The sequence below is a fragment of the Phacochoerus africanus genome, chromosome 11 (genome assembly GCF_016906955.1).
Source record: "Phacochoerus africanus isolate WHEZ1 chromosome 11, ROS_Pafr_v1, whole genome shotgun sequence".
Lineage (NCBI taxonomy): Eukaryota > Metazoa > Chordata > Mammalia > Artiodactyla > Suidae > Phacochoerus > Phacochoerus africanus.
Window position 1 is genome coordinate 70,318,546 of NC_062554.1, and position 21,806 is coordinate 70,340,351.

The following is a 21,806-nucleotide window of genomic DNA, read 5'->3' on the forward strand; positions in this document are numbered from 1 at the left end:
CTGCATACACTGAAAAATTAACCCTCTTGTCTTCTATTTGCTTAGTTCAGAAAGCAATGATGACTTTGAAGTAGAAAAATATTGATTCGTTGTGTTATGGCCCAGGGATGTGAATACTCTTTCCCTTTTTTTTTCCAGCACACTGATTTATGTCAGTACATGGACAAGCATCCTGGGGGGCTGCACCCAGAGAATGTGAAGGTAGGAAAAGATCTTTTTAAATCAAGGGTTAGCATTCCTCATGAGCAATTTTTGAACTAAAATCCAATCTCTCTACCATAACTTTTAAAAAAAGTTGTATACAGAGAAGTAATACTGCAGTGAACCATAGTCATTGCTTTCATTTAGTAGTTGGAAGCCATGCTTTATTTAACATTAAATGTTTTCACTAGAGTGGGATTATTTAGACCTTATCCTATTTTTTCATCATGGACAAACATTAGCCAACAGGTAAATCCTATCATAACAGTGGAATCCTGTCATAACACTGTTTTCAGCAGAGTTGAGTCTCTGGTAGCTCCCGCTTGGAGTTCCATACTGAACTATCAGGTGGTTTCAAGGTAGAGTATTATTATGATCCAGAACTCTGTTATGCTGAATTAATGGTACATATTTTTCATTTGTTTGTACAAATAGATAGAAATGTTTTTTTTTTTTCCCCTATGGTTTTCTTTAATTTCTTTCCACAGAAATTGAATTGTTGTGTGTAAATAGATTAAGTTTTTCTAAGATTTGGCCTAACAACCGTATTGGGAAACTGTCCCAGAATTTCAAGTTTAAAACAGGAGACTTTTTCTTCACATATGTTTATCTGAAGGCTTGACACTGTGCTTACGTTTCATTATTTAAATGACAATATTTTATGATCCTGAGAACAAATTTGCAAAATACACTTTGCAAAAATACATTTTACAAATGCATTTGAAGTAAAATTATTTGTCTTCGTTTTTTTCCCATCCATTTTCTGCACTTTCCTTGCAATATGACATGTTTTTTCTTTTATGCTTTTTTCTTGGCTTGTAGAGGTATATTTGCACATTTGGTGTTAGATGTGTTTATTTTTGCTTTTAAAAATAATATATATATATACATAATACAGGTTTTTTCACTAAAGTATGTTATAGATATCATTTAAAGTCAATACCCAACTATGTAGTTCCATCTTTCTAATAAGTATATGTTATTCCATAGTATGAATAAACCATAATCTGCAACTGTTCTTTATTCATAGATTTTTGGCTGCTTGCCAGAATATTGCTATTATAAGTGATTCTAGAGGAGTTCTCCTGTGGTACAGCAGGTTAAGAATCCGGTGTTGTCACTGCAGTGGCCTGGGTCACTGCTATGGCACAGGTTCGATACCTGTCCCAGGAACTTCAGCATGCCGCAGGAACAGTCAAAAATACATAAATAAATAGTTCTAGAGTAGGTATGAGCATCAAACCTTTATACTCTTATTTCTTTTATTTAGTTAATGGTTTTCTTTTTTTTAATGATATCTGTTTTTTCCATTATAGCTGGTTTACAGTGTTCTTTATTAAATTAGAGACAAGGGTCAGTTTTAGTGAATTTAATTACAACATTTACCCACAAGATTGTAAAGAATATTTTTCTCTCCATTCTCTAGGATTGACTGATTGGTCATTTAAATTTTTACCCTTCTGACAAATAAAAATGAAATGTCTTTTACATTGGTATTTTCTTGACTTCTAGTGACATTGAGCATCTTTTCATGTTTCTTGACCATTTGTAATTTTGCTAGTACTATTTGCCTGTTCTCATATATATATGAGAACTATATATAGTTCATTTTTCTATTGTTTACTTATGATGGAGCATGATAGAGTATAACATGAGAAAAAGAATACATGTATGTATGTGTGACTGGGTCACCCTGCTGTACAGTAGAAAATTGACAGAACACTGTAAACCAACTATAATGGAAAAAATAAAAATCATTTAAAAAACTGTAGGTGCTTGTTAATATTTGTGAAATTAGTAATGAGGGTTTTGTGGTGGTCACTTATGCTGTACAAATTTGAAATATAGGAACTCTGACAGAACATCATTTTTAAAATAAATAATAGAATCTGTAAGGTACTTGGAGTATTTATTGATTTTTCTCATATGCCTCCTTTTTTGTTGTGGATTTTGTTTCATTTAGATTTCTCTTAATTTTTTTTTATTATTCTTTTTTTTTTTTTTTTTTTTAATCTGTACCCATTGACACAGATAGTTTTTTCACGGTTAGATTGGGCAAGACTTTTTAACAGATGGAGAGATTAGTTTTACTAATTCCTGTTTGGATTTAAACATTAGTATTATAACATGAACAGAATTCTTTTTTTTTTTTTTTTTTACATTGTAACACCTCAGATTGTCTCATTTATGCATTTACAGTTCTCTTCTTAGGGTGGACTGACTTCCAAATCAACAATACCATAAATTGTTACTCCTGTTTCCTACTTTAGCCCAGGACTCTCTAGAGAGCCCAGCTGCTAGAAGCCTCAGGTCTGCTAGCCTCAGTGACAGCCACAGGCTACTCTGAGCTAACTTTGACTTCTGATTTTTTTTTTTTTTTTTTTGATTTTTGCCATTTCTTGGGCCGCTCCCGCAGCATATGGAGATTCCCAGGCCAGGGGTTGAATCAGAGCTGTAGCTGCCAGCCTACGCCAGAGCCACAGCAACTCGGGATCTGAGCTGCATCTGCAACCTACACCACAGCTCACGGCAACGCCATATCCTTAACCCACTGAGCAAGGCCAGGGATTGAACCCGGAACCTCATGATTCTTAGTCGGTTTCATTAACCACTGAGCCACAACGGGAACTCCCTGATTTTTAAATTTAGTGACAGGATTGAGATTAAGAAGCTCACTGAGCCTTTTCATCGAACCTGGGCATCACTGGATTTCTGTTACCCTTATTTGGTCTTCTTATAAACTCTGTGTGTCATTAGTTATAGGCAAGTATTGGTGGATAACTTTGTTGGTGAAACAAAGAAAGCAAGCTCGTTCCACAAACCATACCATGTTCAGTGTCCTCAGGCCAGTATCACTGGTGATTTTTGTAGCCTTTGTAAATTCTGCTTCTTCCATTACATTTTATTTTCCTTAAATCTCTTATGGTCCTGGAGAAATTGAGTTTCTAGGTTGCTGATTTTCAGTAATAGGCTGCACTCCTTTAAATTGTGTTTCAGCAGCTCTTATCCAAGTTTTGCAAGCTTTTCTATCAGCCCATGATCATTCATCATACTTCAGATACTTAAGAGCTTGCTACCTATTTCAAATCCAGGCTGTACTGTGGCAATAAAAAAGATTTATCACTGCAAGAGTTGGTGCCTCCTAGGGTGGTGAATGAAATCTGCAGTCAGCGTGGAAAATCATGTCACAGAAGTTAGATATGATGCCAACAATGAGCCTAGATGTGTCATGTAGAGCAAGAACCACTCTCGCTCAGAAGTTGTTTAACATGGTTACTGATCAATACCGTACTACATTTTTGCCTCCAAAAGTGCATGATGTGGTTTACCTTTTCTTAAACTTTTTTGACTAATTGTAAGGAAGCAATAGATAGTGATATATAAATATCCCTTTGCCCATAGCTATTGAAATCTTGGCCCTTCAAGGATTTGCCAAAATGAACTGAATTATCTCAGTTCTTGGAATATTTCAGAGCTCCAGAAACATCAGTGGTCATTGAAGAGGTCTTCAAACTAGACTTGGAGTTCTCTTGTGGCACGGTGGATTAAGGATCCAGCATTGTCAATGCAGTGGCTTGGGTCACTGTTGTGGCATAGGTTCGATTCCTGACCCAGGAACTTCCATATGCTGTTGAAAATCCCCCAGAAAACAAAAAACAAAAGCAAACAAACAAAAAATCATACTAGGCTCCATAGCAGAGTCATCTGTGAAACTTTATATATATATATAAAAATATATATACACACACACATATATACACATGCACATACATACATATATATATTCTCTTTTCGTTTACTAGAATCAGAATCAGATGGTAGAGATCACTTTAAATCAGAATTGGTGGTTATTGCTCAGACTAGGGCTGAGAGCCCAGGGTGCCTCCCATGATCTGCAGTGTCCCCTTGCCTTCCTGTGGGCCTATGTGCCTTTACTTTCCAGCCTGCTGGTGATGATGGTTCATTGGACTCTCATAGCCTTAGAGCCTGCCTGCCTCCCCTGGTCCTTATTCTGCCAGGGAGGTGGTTATGCTGGGGTGGCCAAGAGGATGGTAGGGCTAGGCAGGTAGGAGGGATATGAGAGAGTGTGAGAGAGACAGAGCATGGACTGTGATACTTCGAAAAATAGTCTGAGATCCATGCCTCAAGGTAGAAAATTATAAGCATCTTTTGTGGAAACTGTGATCAGTCCAAGAGAATAGACCTAAAGAATCTAGGTGACTCTAGAGTGAAGATACCCAGATGACAAATAGGTAACTTGAGAAAGTGAAGTTGCTTGCTGTGATTAGACAGAGAAAGAAAGAAAACTTCAAAAAATTTTTATCAATAATATTCTCAAAGAGGTAAAAGAAAATAGTACATCTGTAAAACAGAATAATATCTTATTTTTAGAGGGAACTTAGTGAACGTGAAGTAGATTTGGAAACTAAAAATATGACAGAAATTAGAAATAAAAACAGTAAAAATGGATGGAAGCTAAAGCTGAAGAGGTTTGCTAGAAAATAGAACAAAAATACAAATCTGAAAAATAAGGAAGTATTAAAATATTTGAAGTCCAGTGAAGGGAATCCAACATATGAATAACTGGAGAAAATAGGAGTTCTCTTATCGCTCTGTGGGTTAAAGATCTGGTGTTGTCACTGTAATGGCTTGGGTTGCTACTGTGGCGTGGGTTTGATTCCTGGCCTGGGAACTTCCACATGCTGTGACTGCAGCCAAAAACGAAAAAAAAAAAAAAAGTAATTGGAGAAACTAGAGAGGAGGGAATCATTAAAGTAATAAACATTAAACTATACTTTTTCCAGATGTGAAAGATGTGAACTTCAAGTTTAAGAGGGTCTTTTAAATGCCCAGAACATTTAATAAAAATAGACAAACGATAACATTTATTATTGCCAAATTTCAGAAAATTGATTTCAAAGAAGAATCTTACAAAAAAGGAAACAGGCTTACTACAACGGATCAAGAATTACAGTGGTGTTAGACTCACCAGCAACTCTGGAAGGGAGATGGAAAAGGGGCAGTGACTTGAAAACTCTGATGTAGAATTATTCCAAACATAGTATTCTACACAAACTACCAATAAAGTGTGAGAGTGGAATAATTATTCTCAGATGTTCAGGGAGTTGAAAATTTTGCCTACCTTACATCCTTTCTTAGGAAGGTGCCTGAAGATGTACTCCACTCGAGCTCAAGGAATAAATCAAGGCAGGAAAGCACAGGAAACCAGGTAATCGAGGCCACTTCCAAAGAAGCGATAGAGATTCTCAAGGTAGTGATGCAGAGTCCCAGAATAACTGCACATCAAGCTGGAAGAGGAACCCATCAGTCCAGTTGGAGCAGGTCAGGAGTCTCCAGGAGAGACTTCAAAGAAGATGCAATTGTTAGAATACCTAATGTGTTTGAGCAAGTTATAAAGATGGAAGAAGGATTTGGTATTGAATTCGTGATAACCATAAAGAAAACTCAACAAAGGAAAACCAACCTACCAACAAAAGGTCTAGATCATTACTAACACTAGGAAAAACAAATTGTGCAGGAGAAAAAAAGTATTCATACTAAATGGCTCAACTGTAGGTAATGTTTACATGATGGTAACAATTTAAACATAGCATGTTGATAGAGTTAAAAAAGAAAATCACCTCTTTAAGTGATTCTTCTGTAGCCAGGCTCTTTCCAGGATTAGTATCCTCGAACAGTCATAAATTTCAGCTGCTCCATTTTATATAAAATAAAGATCAAGATCACTGAGATTAAGAATTTGTCAAAGAGCATTTTGATTCTTTGTCCAGTGTTCTTTTCCCTGCATGTCATGATTCATATATTAAATTACTGTGATTAGCTTATTATTTGTGAGTTGATATGCCTTCAGTCACATAGATTTACCCTTGTCATCATATGGGAGATAATAGCTGTACCACATCTGAAGGTATGTGAAATTAAAAAATAGAATGCATCTTGTTAATGCCTGTGTTTTGGCATCTGTGTTGCAGTGTATAGAAGCAGGAGGCCCTTATTAAGATACTGGTTTCTCTGGGAGGCCACTCACCTAATTACGCACTGGCTTTTTCTCCCACTGTGTCTGCTTAGAGACAGTGCGCTCCCCTGGGCTTACATTTAGGATCCGCGCTGCAGGTGAAATTCTTCGCAAAGAAGTCTAACTCTGACATAGTGACAGATGTCCCCATGGGTATTTCTGTGAAATGGATTAACATATTTTTTTTCATGGGGTGATATTTATTGTCACTTAAATCTATGAATGCAAAATGAAGAACATAAGAATAATATTTACTAAGTTAACAGCTGTTCATAATGCTGTGCTAGATGCTAATTAAAAAAAAAAGCAGTTGAGCTAAAATAAGACCCTATAATGGTTCTCTATAAATGTAAGGTGGGACAACCAGGGGAGATAAATGATTATCTTTAAAAGAACATGTTCCTGGACTAACTCTGAAGTTCTGCATTTGGTTATATAGTTCATAGATCATTAAATGATTAGAATGTAATACATACTGAATATTTATTGTGGCAAACAGCATGGAAACAGTGATCAAATCCTTTTGAGAATTCTGACTTTTAGTTTTATCACTCTGCAGCATGACAATATCTAGAGACATCTAAAACATTTGTCTTGGATTCTAAAAATGTACACATCTTTGTTTAAGTTTTGTATATACTTGTTTACTGTAAAAAGTGGGATGCCATGCACCTTAGAATTGAGGAGATTGTTTTTTACTGTGAATCAGGTAGACTTGCAAGCATTGCAAAGGTGATATATCACTGAATAATGGCGGGGGGAGAACAACTGAAAGACTACATAACTCATGATCTCATAATAAAGCATAGACTAGTCTAGGGTAATTTTGTACTAAATCCCAGTGAAACATCTGTGAAGGTTTTAATCTGTCATGCTGTATATTCCTTGTAAGCATGGGAATAAACTCAAGAAAAATTGTCAGTGTTAACTAAATTTCTATAATCACTTTGCTACTTTAACTGCCTACAAAATGTGTCTATTCTCAAAACAGCATTCAGAAATAAATATTCACTATTAACTAATGGTTCGTTTCATAGCATAATATCAGTTTTAGACGAATAGGTAATTTTAGAAGTTAATTACTTAGAGGGCAATTTAAAACCTGAATTGAAAGCCTGAGGACATTGGGCTTGTTATAAATATTTATGATGATTAAAGATATAACAACCAATTTCTAGAACACGATAATTGGTATGTAGGAAACTGGCTAGAATTTTGGGGGTGAGGGTAGTTCTTCCCCCTCCCCCTTTACAAATCTTTCACTGTGAATTTTATTGGGTTTTGGCTATCAGAATCGAGTTGAATGCAGAACTTGTATTGAAATTCTTCATTTTATAATTCTCAGTGATTTACAGATTGGTCAGAATTTTTAAAGATGACCACAGGAGTCTGAATTCCCTCTTTTACTCAGTTTTTCACGTTCTTTAAAAAGTGATAAGCATGAAAGACGAAGAATTAAAATTCATTAAAAAAAGATTAATTGATACTGTCTCCAGCTCATATCCAGAAATGTAGATACTTGAATCTTATTACCATGATGACATTGGATCTTCCGATGTACCTTAATGACTTTTCTAGACTATTTTTTATAAAAACGCATTTGCCTTTTTTTATCAGACCATAATCCAAAGAACCAGAATAATTCTAAATTCTCTGACTTATTCTCTGAAGTATCTGACACTCTATTGACATAAAGCTGAGTTTTATTTTTATCTCAATATCTGTATTAATTAAAAAGATATGAGTATTATTATGGTTGAAAAATTGCCATTTTTCTTTCATAGTCCAGAGAACAAGCAGGTGTATCACAGTCAGAATAATGTTATGCCAAATTAAGAGTGTCTTACACAGATGGCACCAGGAATTGATTCCTAAATGAGACTTTCTAATGTTGAGATAGAAAATCAAATAACACCTGATTACCTCCATATTCTACATTAGAGTTATCATTTGGCTGGTAATGATTTCTTACTATGCATTACTGTGAATATTATAGAGCCTTTCTTTATTCTGAATTTTGGGAAATATGATTATTTCTTAAAACCATTCAAGAGTGTTCTAAAAATTTGACACCCTAGTCTCAGCTGTTCCAGCTTTCTTTTCAACCTTTCAACCTATTTTTGTTAGGTTGAACAAAATAATTTTCCAAATCTAAAAAGTGAAAGATTAACAGTTAAAAAAAAATGAAATCCATGGCCAGTTCATATTGTTTAAAACATTCAGAGAGGGTCTGAGTAGTGAATTTCTGGTTAAGATGTGGGGCCTGCATTCATGTTTTTAGAACATGTCTTGTATCCTTGGCGTCCTCTGCTGATCTGCTTGTAACAGTTTGAATCAGACAAAGGAATCAAGGCCACTAATTAAACAGCCGCCTCTTTCCTAGAGATGCTTTAAAACCTAGAGTGAAAAGATACCCTCCCAGAGTTCCATAGTGGCACAGTGGGTTGGATTACATCCAGTGTGTCTTGGGTTGCTGCTGTGGCATGGGTTCAGTCATGCCCTGGGAACTTCCACATGCTGTGGGCAAGGCAGAAAAGAAAAACAAAAGTCAAAAGGATATCATCCCGAAGATTGATGAAGTGCAAGAGTCATTAGATGTATGCCATGTGATATTTAAATTGTAAGACAAAATTACCCAGCTTGAGGGGGTACCCAGTGGGAATAGGGAAGATAGCTTTCGAGTTTCAAGCTCCAAGCCGTTCATTCACCTGCCCCTCTCCATTTAAGATGGATCTTGCCCTTGGCCCCTTTGCTTGCATGTTTTCCAAGACAAACATAAGGACCCAGGAGGGAAATTAGCAAAGTAATAGAGTATATATGCACTACCAGGATTTTTCTGATTGTCTTGGGCATGTTCAGCCTTCATGCGAGTAGCCAGTAAATGTCATAAATATTTTCTCATTAATTTATAGATTCCTGTTATTTGAGACTACTCTAAGAGGATGCAGAGAGACAGAGAGAGAAAGGAAGGGAGAGGGGGAAGAGAGAGAGAGAAATGTTGAGCATATGTATCCAAACTCAGAGTCTTACTGTTACAAGTAGATCATCAGAGGATGCCAAGGATACAAAAGACATGTTCTAAAAACATGAATGCAGGCCCCACATCTTAACCAGAAATTCACTACTCAGACCCTCTCTGAATGTCTTAAATAGTATGAATTGACCATGGATTTCTTTTCTTTTCTTTTCTTTTTTTTTTTTTTTCTAGTAAACATCCATTTGAAACATATTTTTCTCTATAGTAGGGCTTGCAAATATGAGCTTTCTTTGACTTGGAGTTCCCATTGTGGCTCAGCAGAAATGAATCTGATTAGTATCCATGAGGATGAGGGTTTGATCCCTGACCTCTCTCAGTGGATTTAGGATCCGGCATTGCCATGAGTCGTAGTGTAGGTTGCAGATGCGGTTCAGATCCCACGTTGCTGTGGCTGTGGTGTAGGCCGGCAGCTATAGCTCCAATTCAGCCCCTAGCCTAGGAACCTCCCTGTGCCATGGGTGCTGCCCTAAGACAAAACAAAACAAAAAGACTCTTAGACTCAAGATTACCTTTGCCTGTTTTTTGGTCTGTATTTCTCTTTCATTTAAAACAAGTGACACTGGCCTTATCAGCTGATACTAAGTCAATTCATGTTGATAGTGTCTAAGATGTTACTTTAAGCAGTAAAACCATTTAAAACCCTATTTATTCCTTTTAATTGCATGTAAAAAGGATGTTCCTATAGTTGGGAGAGAGTAGCATACTAAACAGATGAAGTTTAGTAAAAATTTGTATTTCATGCTATTTCTTTTTGGTTCCAAAAAATGCACTTCAGTAAGACCAGTTGTATAATTCTGAACTATATTGACAAACAGAAGCTTGACAGACATCAGTCTTAATGTTACTATATTATTTGAAATCCTTGAAACAACTTTCAAGTGACATTGGCCTTATCAACAGTTTTTCTCTTGGAAATGTTAGATAATTATTAAAGCCAATAGCTTAAATTTGATGATCTTGTTTCAACTCAGCTAAGGATTATTTCCAATACTAAACTAAGGCCTTTGACCAACTTTATTAAATAGAAGATTCTTATCCTCAACCCTCCCCACTTTCTTCACCATACATACAAACCCTAATAACTTGGAAATACACTTAGTGTACTAATATTAAGTATTATAAAGTATATTATTATATATGTATATTATTGTATTATATTCTATATTATATAATTATGATATAATATATATTATATTAATATATTAAATATATTAATATACTAAAGATGCTAATGTGCTTCTATCAAGATACATGGCAAAACAAAAATGTGCCTTACAATCCACATTCAGCATCTTCTAAGTAGCCCAGTTCTGGTTCCCATGGCTCCAGACAACTTGCTCACTGTGCATTTCAGTGCCTAGAACAACACCTTGCTTGAAATCCTCCATTGTACTGAGGCAGGAGGAGAGGGAGGAATGGGACATCAACTTACCTGGATTGCTTAAGGATCACAGCAAGTGTGCAGGATCTTTTCCCAAGAGTTTGTCCAGGTACTTGAAATTCTTATTTTTTGTTATCCCCCTCCAGAAAGTTATCATCTTTAAAAATAGGATATTAATACTCAAATATCTTAGAGAATACAAATTATATTGTTACATTATCTAGAAATGATGAGACATGTTATCTATCTTAGGACTTTGAGGGAGTAGAGCAAAGAAGCAGAAAGTTGAATGGAAGAACTCAAAAAGAGCAAAATGTAGCAGAACAAGCTCTTGCTACTATTCAGATTTTCCAAGAGCTGGGTCTGTCTGAAGTAATAGGCAAAAAAGGATACATCTATGTCCTGATGCGTGTATCTTACACCATTGCAGAGCACACTTAAATCTGTCAGTTATGTCCAAAATGACAGATAAATTATGTTTTATTATCTGGAATTTTATTTATGTCTCCCTTATATCTCTCTATAACCTTCTAAGTATTCTTTTTAAATAATTCAACATATAAAATTCCAGTGATGCTTTCTGAAATATAAACTTTTGGGCATGTATTATGTACATTGTATTACAAATTGGATTTGATATTTGTATTAGGTGTTTGCAAACTTGAAACTCAACCCAATGGAACGAATCATTCTTTTAAAAATTAAAGAAGACCTAATCTTACAGTGAAATCATCTGCCTGTTATAAAGTATTTTCTCATTCTGTAGATATTTTGAGGCTCAAAGTTTCTAATTATTTTTCATTTCTAGAAAGTTTGATGTATGAGTAATTTAATATTTGTGCATCTTGTGGATTTTTAAATGATACATTGCTAATCATAGAATGTTTATTTGAAGTATTTCTCATTCATGTACAACTTGGGTTTATTTGCCAATGTCACATTTTCTAGCCTTGTATTCACACAATGTATAGCTACTTTAATCAAACAGTGCACACACTCTTTTTGGTAGCAGTATTTTAAACTGTGAGTATCAGAGCGAGATAAAAAGGGGAAATATCACTACCACTTCTACTGTGCCAGCTGTGTGTCCCTTTTTCCAATTCATTTAATGTCTCTGAGCCTTTATTTCTTTATCTGTGAAATAAAGACAGTAGTATCTGCCCAGCAGAAGTGTTGGAAGGATTAATTTACCTCTAAGTACTTAGTGAATGGCAGTTATTATAGTTGCTTGATTTGTAGAATCCTGTTTCTGTTATCATGAAATTATGAAAGGATACAGTTTTACAGCATGAATGAATATTAATGGCATCTGAGACAATCAGTCATTTTCCAAGATGAGAAACCTAAGATACAGAGATGTCCACCTTAGTCCCCAGATGACAGAAAATGAGCTTAATATCTTCTTAAGAATTTGTTCTGTGCCATGAAACATAGGGTCCATTGCTAATCTCTGTAATAACCCCTGAGAGACCCTGGACATCCCTTGAAGATAGTTGACCCATGCCCAGAAATTCTGCAAGATTGTCACTGTGCTTAGTCTCATGTTAAGTGGAACCACATATATTAAATAATGCATGCATTTCAAACCATGCATGCAACCTAATGGCTATAAGTATTGAGACAAAGAGCATATGATCACATATCTTTAGACATTGACAGGGGTGTGGGGGGATAAATTTGTTGTTTGCTGCAAGTGACAATTTCTTTTGAGGAACAAATACAGCATATTGAGTCCAATGCTTTTACCAACTTGCTCTAAATTTTTTGATAAAAGGCCTTATCTTGATATTTTTTACATCCTTAAAGTCTAAAGAGTTTCAAAAGGTAGTAGAAGTATTAAAGGATATTTGCAAGAAGTATATGCCATGCCACGGAGAATATAAGCTGCTTCCTGCTGGGGATGGCAAGACAGCAGGACTGTAGATAGATCTGCTGCCAGCAAAGCTGTCCCTGTTCATCCTATCATTGCTATTTAAGGCATTTTCCTATTGAGGTTTTTATTGCAAAAAGTGAACATAGTCCAACTAGAATATAACTCTTCCAGTCATCATACTAAAGGATTTGAAGATAATCTTTTATAAAGTTGAATAGAAATTCCTGAGGGGACAAAGTATTCCTAAGAAGACCGTATGCCTACTAGAGTAGAAAAATAAGATTGAAACTAAAATAAGTTAATTTATCAACTTCAGCACATAAAGCTGTCTTCTGCCATATTATTTATTTCAAAGAGGATTTTAAATAACAAAAATAGGTACTCTGGAATCATATGCTCATCACATAATATGCTAATCAAGACTTTTACAAACTTGGGTTCACTTGGTAAAAGCACTTTGATTATACTGGGTGTATAACTATATTTATCCATGCATGTAGTAAGCATCAACCTTACTTAAGATAATGAGGTATATTGAAGAGGTCACAAATGTGTGATGGTTGAATGACTTTGAGTAAGTTTCTCGTGCTTTTAGAGCTTTAGTTTTTTCATTTGTTTAAAAGAAAAGGAAAAACACAGAATTAGAAAATATCTGTAAAAGTACTTGAAACAGGCTTGAAGTTAACATATGACTTCAATTAGTATTCTTCTTCCTTCTTTTTGGTACCTGAGATTGTATTGATGTTTGCCTAGTTTTATTAGCAAGTGGCAGAGCTGATTTTCAGTCTTTCTCTGCACGTGGCCCCCTCTTTGGTGGTCCTTCCTGTTTTCACTGTGCCTTCTGGTTACCACAGAGATCAATTATACCTTGTTGTTTAGTGATTTATACAATCACCAAGTGAAGTGGCTTTCTCAGTTTACATGGGAAAGTTAGTCACTTGCCTGTTGGTCTATAGGAAGAGATTCCATAAGACTTGCATTTTTAAGTCATCCCCAGTGTTTCATGGGACATTCTGTTTAACTCAGAATGACTACTTCTTCCTTGTAGCCTTCCCACCCATGGCTAGCAGTTCATATTTTGTTAAACACATTGTAATGTTATTTATTTATTTATTTTTCATGTATTTATTTATTTTTTAATATAATGATTTTTATTTTTTTCCATTGTAGCTGGTTTACAGAACACTTTAAAATGTTATTTATAAAACAGCAAGTTTACTGACAGTTTCAGTAAAGTATACTGTCGTCTCCTTGCCACTATTAATATTATAATGGTACATTGATAGTTTTACAATTTCATATATTGTCTTCTTTTTAATTAATTAATTTATTTTTTCTTTCTTTTTCTTTTTTTTGTCTTTTGTCCTTTTTAGGGCCATACCTGTGGCATATGGAGGTTCCCAGGCTAGGGGTCTAATCAGAGCTGTAGCCACCGGCCTATGCCACAGCCACAGCAATGCCAGATCCGAGCTGTGCCTGCGACCTACACCACAGCTCATAGCAACACTGGATCCTTAACCCACTGAGCAAGGCCAGTGATCAAACCCACAACCTCATGGTTCCTAGTCGGATTCGTTCTGCTGCACCACAACAGGAGCTCTTATTTTTCTTCTTAATTTATCTGCTTAGTGATTTGCTTGCTTGGTCTCCTCAATTTTTTTCCCCTCAGAATAGCAGGAGGTTTGTCATTAATACATCATTTCAACTTGTGCAGCCAGTGAATGCTTAACCCATTTTCCTATTAAAATTTTATGTATAATGAATTCCGTTTTTGGACAAGTTTCCTCCCTCCTCTGGGCCTTCAGTACTCTCAGTTCACATTGTTGTCCTGTGTAAGTGGTAGTTATCTGTTTATGTGTCTCTCTTACCCAGTGGGCTGTGAGTCCTCAAGTCCAGGGATGGCATTTTATTCCCTTTCATCTGTGCATTCCTCTTCTATGACAACACCTAGCCACATGCTTGGCACTTAATAAATCCTGGATAAATTTGTTTTATGGTGCTTTGTTCTCACTCAGCTTTGTGTATTGTTCAAAGATCAAAAATGTTGTTTGGGGCTCTAATGTAATGTCTGGGGCTCTGTTTGTTTTGTTTGGGGTTTAGTTTGTCATGTATACGGTTGTAGTTGGAGTATGTGGTTGCATCCTTTCCTAACATAGATTTCCTTATCTTCTTTAATACGCTGTCCTATTTGAATAGCTTCTGGATTAGCATGAGGATTATATATTTTCACCAATTAGTAAAGGTATTAATAGAAGAGCCCTTTGGGACTGCTTGATCTTTGCACTTATACCCTTAGCTTCTAGAGAATCCCATTCTAGGAGTCTGGTATTTTTGTATCTGCTTCATCCAGATGTCTCTAAAGTCTGTTGTCATCATATTACTGGCATATGAGTGTCAGCTCTGTACCCAGGTTAGGAAGATGGTTAAGGCACAGAGTCTCTGGGAGGAGGGATAATATCACACTGCCATAGACATTCACCAAGGCTGCCCCAGGACCACTGAGGAGGAGCCCCTCACACAGACCTGTAGGGGGTGTGAAAGCCGGGGATCAGGGATGCTCCACAGGGGGGAGTGGTGTTTGAGGAAAGACCTAAGAAGTACATGAAGATTAGCAGGCAAAAGTGGGACAGGGCTTTTCTGTCAGAGAAGAAACAAGAACAAAGGTAAGGGGTTGAAAAGCAGTGTGCTCTAAGTGTGGGGGTGGGTAAGACTGCAGGGAGACAGGGAATGTGGAGTAATGATGCCGGGTACCCAGCCGGAATCAGGCTCGGCTCAGCGGCCATGCTCTGAGATGTCCAGACTCTATCCTGTCACCTGGAGGAAGCAGCTCATATGTCAACTCTGCCTACTTGTGTTTTGGCCAAGATTCCTATAGTATAGTGGTTAAGGGTGTGGATTTTGGTGTCAGATGGCTTGGCTTTGAGTCCTGGCTCTGCCCCCTTAGTTGCTTTATGACAGAAACTGGTCTCAGTTTCCTCATCACTGATACAAATATAGCAATGACAGCCTTCATCATTCAAATTATTACAGAGATTAAATGAGTTCATATTTGATGATGCCTAGGATGGCAGCTGGCACTTTGTGTCCTTTGTTTCAACGAAAATGTATTGCTGTGGTTCAGTAGATAATCACAGTTGGGTAAGTCTCTGCTACACCTTGCAGAATGCAAACTTTCTTTTGAAAATCAGTTTATTTTTGAAATTAAATTTATTGGCTAGGTGTTCTGCCTTTGTGTTCCATTTATTTATTTATTTATGGGGCTTTTGAAAACACAAAGTGGCTTTTTTTGGCTTATCCTTTCTCCCTTCTCAACTGAAGGGTTTTCTTAGAAATAGTGAGCTTTTGGCTTCAGAATGCAGGGGATATTAGAGGTGAAGAAGGAGACTGGAAGTCTCTGGGGATGGTGTTAAGTCTTTCTATCTGCTACACAGGGAGGATTGAAAGGAAGAGTCCAGGAGATGCTTGCTTCTTGAGGTTCTTGATCCAGTAATGTAATCTGGGCTAACACAGAACAGGCTTTTACTTTCTGGTATTTAGATTCTGGAAATAATGATCCTAGGCCTTCACTGTTCCACAGCATATTATCACATACAAAGAGTTTGAAATGAATTTGTTTACTGTTATTGCAAGATATCTACACTGTATAAACTTTACATGGCTTTCAGAGCTCCTAGTTAGTTGGAAAATATTCCAGAAATGCCAGCTTCCAGGACCCTGAAGTTGCCAGTCTTTTCTGTTTGAAGATTCTGAAATCCTTCTACTACCCATATTTGGCAGCTCATTCATTTAAAATTTCCCTGAAAATTGCATTTTATTACTAGCTGATTGCATAGACTACAATATCGATGTCACTTAAAACCATTTGTTTTTATTTTTATTTTGGAAGAGTGATTTTTAAAAACTATGTCAATTAGGATTATTTTGGCAAGGAAATTGTTTAAAGATACCACTTTTTTATGAACAAAATATTGGAAAGCCTAGTGAATTATATTTTTTGTTATAAAAATGGAAACATTTGATGTGATCCAATATGAAGCTAAACAGGAAAGGCCATTAGTCACTTTTAAAAATTATTTCTTACAAAAAAAATTGCTCTTGAATTCTTCATTTCTCTGGTTTCTGTGTTGTTTTTCCCTTTAGGATGGATCTGTTCTGTAATTAGTGAAGGTACATGTCTGTCTTTAGGCAACAACATAATCTCTATGGCCATATGTGCAAGAGCAGTATAATTACAATGCAGTAATAATTGGACCATGTGACTGTTTTTGTTTTAATTATTTGAAACCATCTTATCTCTCCATTCCTTAAAGCATACCCTCACCCCCTTTGGGCGTAGTATGTACCAGCTTAATGTGGCATCTCAATTCCCAGACCAGGGATTGAACTCAGGCCACAGCCATGAAAGCACCGAGTTCTAACTACTAGACCTCCAGGGAACTCCTTCGTAAAAAGCATGTTAATGGATAAATCCTTGGGTACCATGTTGATGTCATTTGTATGGAATTAAATACATGCACATTTACACAAACTTAGTAAAAAAAATTCTGCTTTTTATAATGTTCTGATAGATTTTTTTTCTCGTATCTCAAGCATCAATTTAGACTTGATGAAATAAAAAATTACTTTGAAAAATGATTCTTTACATTTTGCTTGATTTATGGAACACAGATTTGTTTATAGATGTCTCTGGCTGAGGAGGTATCACTCTGGGTTGACAAAATAGGTTGTTAGAAATTTTGGGATGTACTTCTAATGAATTAGGAATTTCCATACCTTTATGCACATTTTGTTTAAATAATTTGGTAGGAAATTTAGTGATGGGTACCCATTTTCACTAAATATAAGTACTTGGCAGACTGTATGTAGAAACTGGCATTTGTCTGTATTCAGGTTTTAACTTTTGTCTCCCTATTTTTTCAGTTGTTTTTATTTCAGTTGCTGCGAGGGCTGTCTTACATCCACCAGCGTTATATTTTGCACAGAGACCTGAAACCACAGAACCTTCTGATCAGTGACACGGGGGAGTTAAAGCTGGCAGATTTCGGTAGGAAAGCAGTTAATTACCAGTCTATTTTGTCACACTGTGAGAATGCCAGGCAGATGGTGGCACTGGATTTGTTTAGGTGCACTTTTTCTATCATTATAGATCCTGGTAAGATTTTTTTCAGGAGTGAAGGAATTTTTTTTTTTAATGATCAACATCATGCTTGGTAGGTTTTTAAAAATTTCATTGTCTGTTAAAGTCTTAAATAATCATAAGCAAAAATCCGATCTCATATATTCCCAAAAGAAAAATCAGTAGAATATATTGAAAGAAATCTACTTTTTCTCCACTTTCTATCATGAAAGCTCATTCAGAAGTAGAAGGATGCTGTAAGGAGTCCCCATTTCCCATCACCCAGCTTCAACAATTATCAATATATTGTCAAACTTGGAGAAAACTGAATTTAAGCCTCTGGACTGTTTCAGAGCATCACAAAATGTATTCAATTGTGTATCTTGTCCCACAGTTTTAATCATTTACAAATCTGGAGTTCCCATTATGGCTCAGTGATAACAAACCTGACTAGTATCCATGAGGACGCAGGTTCTATCCCTGGCCTCGCTCAGTGGGTTAAGGATCCAGCATTGCCATGAGCTGTGGTGTAGGTCACAGACATGGCTTGGATCTGGCATTGCTGTGGCTGTGGTGTAGGCTGGCAGCTATAGCCCTGATTTGACCCCTCACCTGGGAACCTCCATATGCTGGAGGTGCGTCCCTAAAAAATCATCATCATCATCATCATCATCATCATCATCCAGGGGTACTGCTAACCTCTCCTAAAGTGACTATTGTTTCAGAAATTCTCAATAACTTTATAAAAGTAGCACTGATGCTGATTTGAGAGTTGAGGTCCTGCCTTGGTCCCATTCCTTAAAGGAATGTAAGTATGTAAGGTTTTAAGGTAGGCCCCTTCCAGCTTAGAAGCTTTCCTCCAGTGCTGACTTGAGCACCCAAAGAGAAGCAGCACTGTTGTGTTGTCCTTGCTGCCTCCCCTCCCTTCATCAAGTCTGATGTTTCCACTCCACCCTGGCTCTGTCACACCAGAGAGACTGCCGAGTTGATTCCCAGCACCAGGAATGCTGATGGCAGCGTGATGCGTTGACTTTGCATGGCCTCAATTCTTTTTGAATACATATTCTGATTAGAAATTTGTTCCATTAAGAGTGGAATGGAAATAGTACCCTTGGGACATAAAGGCACCTGAGGTTGAGAAATGGGCTTTTGCTAAACTATGATTATTTTTTTCTCACCCTACCCCCCGATAAATAAAAGAGAGCAGGAAATGTTTATTTCATATTTCAAGGGTAGTAGACTCTTCATTACCTTTGGAATGAATCCTACTCTGTTGGGTGTGATATATTCTTTTCTTCAAAAATTGAAATAGAACAAAAATTAGCGTGATTGGTGATATATTACAAAACTATTTGTTCTCATCTTGTTTGGTAAAAATGATGAAACTGTTATGTGTGTGTGAGTTGTTGTCAAATTTTAGCATCAAACTAGATGGCTAGATATAAAGTTGTCCTGTTACAGGGTAGAAAATAGTGGGAGGGTAGGTGGGTAAAGCAGAAATCTGCAGTTCTTAAAATTTGAGGTTATTGGATTTGCTGTGAACATATTTTGTAGTTCACAAATAATAAGGATTTAATAAGGATTTATGGTGATTTTCTTCTGGTATGTTAATATGCTATATGGTATATGTTAGAACAAATTATTGTACTGAACATCTAATTTTGTTGAACGTAGTTTTCTTGTATATTTTTAAAATACATTTTTATAAAGTCGATTTTGTCTGTATAACCAAGAGATCAATAGAATTGTATGTAAGTGCTTATTGGGGATTATTTTTTAATTTTATGACAACGTTTTTATTGTCAGGTAAGTTCCTGTTAAAAGATTCTAAAGGATCTTTAAAATGGATATTTTGTAATATCAGATTCAGAAATAAATTGGAATGTATTTTTAAACCACTTAGAAAGTTATTTAGAAAATTATAAAATTTAGAAACTATGAACAACTCAGAGGTAACAAGTGTTAACATTTATGTTGTACCTTTTCCCATATCTTTCTCCTCCTCCTTTCTTTTCTTGCTTCTTCCACCTATCATATAATCCTGAAAAAAAGAAAAGGAAAGAAAGGAATGGAGGGAGGAAGAAAGAAAGGAAGAAAGGAAGGAAGAAAGAAAGATTCGTTTTGTAAGCAGTTTTCACAAAATATGTCTTGGACGTTTTCTCATGTTATTCAATTTGAAAAAAAAAAATCATTTATAACACCTTAGATTTTTCCTTTAATGGCCAAAACCTAGTCTTTTTATTCAGTTCCTTATCAGTGAGCATTTTGATTCTTTCTAATTGTTCCTAATTATTCACAGTCCTGTATTGAGCGTCCTTCTAGAGAAAGCTGTGTGTGCTGCCATTACAGCGCCAAGTGTTTTATAGTGTTTGATTCTTTAGACCAGGCTGCTCTGCAGAAAGGTTGTACCTCAGTGTCACGTACTGAATCTCCTTTCCTGGAACACACACTTGGCACGCATCCTGCGCACAAAGTGTAACAAGCAAGGCTTATTCACCAACTGACAATTTCCCCCAATTAATTGTGCATCATTTTTGTCTTTTAATTTAAGACATGCAATTAACTGTGATTTATTGCGCTTGGGCACGTGTTTATGTCTGAGATGAAGGAAACACAGCGGAAACTGTGGAGAAGCTTAGACAGTCAAAATGGGATGGTTCCAGGCAGCAGAACAATTAGAAACACTAGGTCTTAATTCAAAGCTTGATGTGCTTTAGCAGCACTTCCTTTGTCCTACCTTTTTCTCCTATGCGAAAAATACCATAAAATTTTGATTAAAAGAAACAAATGAAATCTGTGTGAGCATAGTTCCTGTATCTTAAACACTACTCTTTTTATTAGAAAAACTATATGAGGGGAGAAAGAAACACTGAAATTTATTCTATGTGCCAGACATTGAGAAATTCTAGTTCCTTTGTCTCTTCGCCCTAGTAAGGTTTAACCTATACTTTTGATATGGGAATCAGAGAGGATTAGAAATCTGCCCAGGCTTGATCATATGGGTAGCTGCTTACAAAACTGAAATTCAGATTCTTGATCCATATCCTTCAGTTTCAGGTTGCCTAGAGCTTTTGTACATATATCTATTTTACCTAACAGAGCTGCCTAATCTTTCAGTAAATGATTGGCCATTATATAAATTTATGTCTATATATTAATAAATATAGCAAATTATTAATTGTTACTTTTTTTACATATGATAAATGTGAGACCCATGCAATGAAAATAGATTGCACTAAAAAAAATGCGCCACATAATTTAAAGAACATTTCATCATTTGACTAGTTCAGTGGTAATGAGTGAGTTCAACCTGAGAACTCTGGAGATTTTACCTGTTGGACAAGTTAATCCAGATGATAATGTATTAGTAGACCCATTCAGGTTTAAAAGGAATGCAATTCTGATTTCCAGGTGGTCAAAATTCTGTACTAATTTTTTTTCTTGTAAGTAATGTCGTATTTAAGAACTTACCTGAGTCTTATTTTCTAGATGCATTTTAAAAAAGTTACTCAGGAGTTCCCATTGTGGTGCAGTGGAAACAAATCCGACTAGTATCCATGAGGATGCGGGTTCAATCCCTGGCCTTACCCTGTGGGTTGGGGATCTGGTGTTGGCTGTGAGCTGTGGTGTGGGTTGCAGATGCAGCTCGGATCTGGCATGGCTGTGGCACAGGCTGGCAGCTGTAGCTCCTATTTGATCCCTAACCTGGGAACTTCTATATGCTGTGGGTGAGGCCCTAAAAAGCAAAAAAAAAAAAAAAATCAATATAGTTGATTTACAATGTTGTGTTACTTTCTGCTGTACAGCAGAGTGATTCAGTGATTCATTCAGTTGTTGTTTATCCATTCTATATATGATAGTTTGCATCTGGTAGTTCCAAACTCCTAGTCGTTCCCCTCCTACCCTCTTCCCCTTGACAACCACAAGTCGGTTCTCTGTATCTGTGACTCTGTTTCTGTTTCATAGATGTTCATTTGTGTCATATTTAGACTTCTAGATGCATTTTAAATATGTAAATTACATATGATTTAGAGTCACTGTGGCTTTCCTAGTGTAGAGGTGTGCCTTGCCTGTATATAATAAGATAATAAAATGGTGTAGAGGCCCTCTGACTCATTTCTAAAAAGTGTTCATCCTAACATGATCTTTGAGAAAAAACAT

The 21,806-nt window shown here is 36.2% G+C and overlaps 1 protein-coding gene across 2 annotated transcripts in view; it reads left to right on the forward strand.

Moving 5' to 3' along the window:
• CDK14 (cyclin dependent kinase 14) overlaps window positions 1-21,806 on the forward strand; it is a 619,947-nt gene that overhangs the window by 298,261 nt on the left and 299,880 nt on the right. For both annotated transcript variants that reach the window (XM_047751802.1, XM_047751803.1), the window contains 2 exons: window positions 139-201; window positions 17,450-17,573. In XM_047751802.1, coding sequence (XP_047607758.1) covers window positions 139-201; window positions 17,450-17,573 — 187 coding nt within the window. The remainder of the gene's footprint in view (window positions 1-138; window positions 202-17,449; window positions 17,574-21,806) is intronic.